General features: G+C 51.8%; 1 protein-coding gene across 1 annotated transcript in view; it reads left to right on the top strand.

The window, feature by feature from the left end:
* The window catches only part of QRICH2 (glutamine rich 2), a 40,989-nt gene that overhangs the window by 20,728 nt on the left and 16,505 nt on the right, over nt 1-3,756 (top strand). Inside the window, exons 11-14 of the mRNA XM_006886360.1 lie at nt 780-1,040; nt 1,656-1,741; nt 2,416-2,513; nt 2,993-3,107. Coding sequence (XP_006886422.1) covers nt 780-1,040; nt 1,656-1,741; nt 2,416-2,513; nt 2,993-3,107 — 560 coding nt within the window. The remainder of the gene's footprint in view (nt 1-779; nt 1,041-1,655; nt 1,742-2,415; nt 2,514-2,992; nt 3,108-3,756) is intronic.

Here is a 3,756-nt window from a genome sequence, read left to right on the forward strand (position 1 = left end):
ACCTGGCGCCCATCCTGCTGCTTCCATGCAACCTGGCGCCTACCCTCCCGCTTCCATGCAACCTGGCGCCCATCCTGCTGCTTCCATGCGACCTGGCGCCCATCCTGCTGCTTCCATGCGACCTGACGCCTACCCTCCCGCTTCCATGCAACCTGGCGCCCATCCTGCTGCTTCCATGCGACCTGGCGCCTACCCTCCTATTTCCATGCAACCTGGTGCCTACCCTCCCGCTTCCATGCGACCTGGAGCCTACCCTCCTGCTTCCATGCAACCTAGCGCACATCCTGCTGCTTCCATACAACCTAGTGCCCCTCCTCCTAGTTTGATACGACCTAGTGCCTATCCTGATTCCGCGAAACCTGGTGCTGCTTGGCCTGGTTTGGTCCAAACTTATGCAGATTCACAGCGTTTACTGGGGCCTGAAGCTGACCAGCGTAGTTTGGTACGCGATGGACTTGACCAGCAAGGCTTATTACCACCAGGCCCAGGGCTTCTTGACTCTTCACAGTTACCACTAGGTGTTTCAAGATCACCATATCCATATCAGCAAGAAATGTTAACTTCCGGTAGAGGTGGATACATCAGGGCCTCATTGCTAGACCAAGCAAGTTTGAGATCACCAGGGAGAGGCCAAGAAGGTTGGCTACAGCACCTAGACCAAGAGCAGTTGGTACGGCCTGGCGTAGATCAACGTGGCTTAATGCCTCAGCAAGCCAGGGCCCTACGTGCGGATCAAATAGGTGTCCTGGGCCAAGCTGGCTTTTCTGGCTTGACTCCAGGCCAGGGTGCCACCGTCATCAGGGGCGAGTCCTCTGGCATGCTGTACAGAAGCTCAACAGAAATGATGGACACAGTTAGTGAGGTTCACAGCTCTCTGGAAAAGTTGGCCCCAAGCTTTCCAATCGCTGTGGAGACACTTCGTTTGATCGGTGAGCTCATTGGCCTCTACTTGGAGGTAAAGGAGAACATGAAGGATTTGGAGGAGCAGCAGCCTGGCCTAACGGATCTGGAGAAGTTCCAGCACATGATTGCCATGATGGGTGGGTAGTGTGTGCGCACCATGTGGTCATGCTCTTTTCTCTCATGGCATCCTCTCCCCCTCTGGCCTCCACTGCTGGCCACTTCCTAGACTCTGAGGGTGGCATGTCCACTTCTGACTCCTGGGCCACTTCCTAGACCCCCAGGGCTGCATGTCCACTACCAGTTTTTCTGGGTCTCTCTCAAAGCTTTCAGGGTCCATTTGACAGGTGGGCCAAGCGGGCACCAAGAGGAGGAGAACACAGCAGCTTCTTCAGTCCTCGTTGGGCCCTCGGGGGAGGAGCCGGGAACACAGTTGTTGGGCCCTCTGGGCAGGAGCTAGGGACACAGTGGCATCGGAGTCGGGGGGAGAGAAAGAGAACATTGAAGAATTAAGCCGAACATAGGCCTTTTCACAACTCAGCCCAGAACATAATAAAGGTTTTAGAAGAGAGCAGGAAAGGTTGGCCAGGATGTGAACTAGGTGGGACTTTTAGGAGCTAGGGACAACTCTTGCTTCTTTTTCTTCTTACCCCTTTCTAGGGCACTTTCTGTAGTTTGGGGCTGGAGATGGGGGGGTTTCAGGGAAGCCCCTGAAAATAGAACTCCTCTGACTATAAAACCTCTATCTCCCATAGTCAAAAAAAGCATACCCCCTGAACTGCAGGAAGAAGTGAAGATCATCAAGTCCTTGGCCAAAGAAATTCGGCAGGAAAAATCAAAAGTAAGCAAGGGAGAGTCAGGCTACTTCGTTGGTGCATGGTGATATGATAACGTGATGCACTTATTTTTTGGACGACTTCACAGTCCTCGCCACACCTCATTATCATGTGGACCTCCACAGTCCTGTCAGGTAGAAAAGGTACTACAAGATCACTGTGTGAGTCTCCTGGATCTAAAGTGGAACGCGCAGAGCTGTTGGTATGCCACTGAGCCAGTTCACGAGGCCAGGGCTCTTTGCACTCCGTGAGCCACTTCCTCACTAGTGTGGCAGCAACCCTGTAACGGAATGTGTGGGACCCTCTTTTTCTGTGACCGGGGGTCATGGCTTGAGGCTGCAAGAAAACCATTCTTTTAATACCTTCTGTCTGTATGCAAGGGTACTTATACAATGGATGGATGGATGGATGGATGGGATGGACAGATAAATATCTAGATAGATGCCAGGAAGAGAAGGAGGAAGCAAAAGTGGTTGAGGGGCTGGACGAGACATGAGTTCATGAGTGGATGACTGGGTAAGTGGACTGGTGGAGGTCAGGAGGAAAGCCTGGCTTCCGCCACAGAAGACGGGGTTACATTCAGGGAAAGAGGGAGGGAGGAATCTGGCTGGGTTGGAGCGAGACGCTCAGAAAATGGAGAATTCATGACTGCCTGACCCTCTCTTCTATTGGTTCGTAGCTGGACAGGATACAAAGGATCTTGGAGGGTGAAGGAGTTCGAGAAACCGGGAAGGAGATGAAATCTAGCCAGCTTGGCTTGCAGCTAGGCATCCTCAGGTAGAACGCCCCGCCCAAACACAATGGAATCGTGATGTCACACTAGCTTAGCTATGGACTTGACAGTGGCCAGTGCCTCCCTCGTGCCCCCGGATGACCATTCCCTTTGACGTGACTGATGTCCGTTCGTTCAGTTGCCCAGCTAAGCCCAAGGAACTCAGAGCCATTTCCCAGTTTCCTTAAACAGTTCAGCACCAGAGCTGGGAAGACCACAAGCTCCTTAAACTCCGTCTCAGTTGGAGAAAGAGTAATTGCCACAGCCCTTCAGGCCCATTCCCACCTTCCAGAAGCTTCTCAGGCTGCCACACTAGGTGCCCATAGCCATGACAAGCCTAGCCTCGGACTCACAGACTCAGAGGACTGCAGACAATTGGAGAGTGTTCATCTGCATCTTCCTCCATCCCTGCTGATGAGACCCAGGGCCAGTGGCCCCTGTCCCTGGGCTGGTGCTGACACTAGGCGGTTTCTTGTGTCCACAGAGTCAATGTTGCTGACATTGAGAAGGAGCTGGCCGAGCTGAAGGAGAGCCAGGAGCAGGGCAAGATCAGCATGGAAAACTCAGTGTCCGAGGCCACGCTTTACCTCCAGGACCAGGTGAGGATTTCTCATGCTTCACCCTCGGGACCAGGGCCGCTCTCGTGGCTGGTGGTGGACAGTCTGCTCCCACAGGTCACCGGTATCCAGGCCCCTCACTTCCATCTGGAGGACAGAAGGTGGTGTCTGTATCTAGGATCCAGGTCACTCTAGATCCGAGGGCCATTCTGGGTCAAGTGTGTCCCTTCTGGCAAGAAGCACAATCCTTTTCCGGGTTTGCCACTCACTTGCCGTTAAACCTTTTCTATTTTTTTTAAGTTTATTTTTTATTATTTTGTGTGTGTGTGTGTGTGTACTGTCAAATCATTTCTGACTGGTACAGGAAGAGATTGTCCCTCCTTCTCCAGCAGAATATCTGGTGGATTTGAACCGCACAGTGCAGCTTTTCTATTTTCTTTATTGATTTTAATGAAAGTTTACAGAGACTTTGTATTTCCATTCATTCATTGTTGCACTTTTCTCCCTGCTCACACCTTCCCTCCCCCCATTAGCTTTTCTCTTTGAAAAGAAAAAAATTCTTTCATTGTTATTCAAACCCTCCCCGCAAGCCCACTCCACTGTGCAGCCTTCATTCTGGACTCCTGTCATGACAATAATACCTAATCACTATCCCTTTTAAACAGTTCTCTCCCTCATCTGTTTCAATGCA

Source organism: Elephantulus edwardii, unplaced genomic scaffold (genome assembly GCF_000299155.1).
Source record: "Elephantulus edwardii isolate Elephantulus edwardi_28Jun2011 unplaced genomic scaffold, EleEdw1.0 scaffold00048, whole genome shotgun sequence".
NCBI classification, from domain to species: domain Eukaryota; kingdom Metazoa; phylum Chordata; class Mammalia; order Macroscelidea; family Macroscelididae; genus Elephantulus; species Elephantulus edwardii.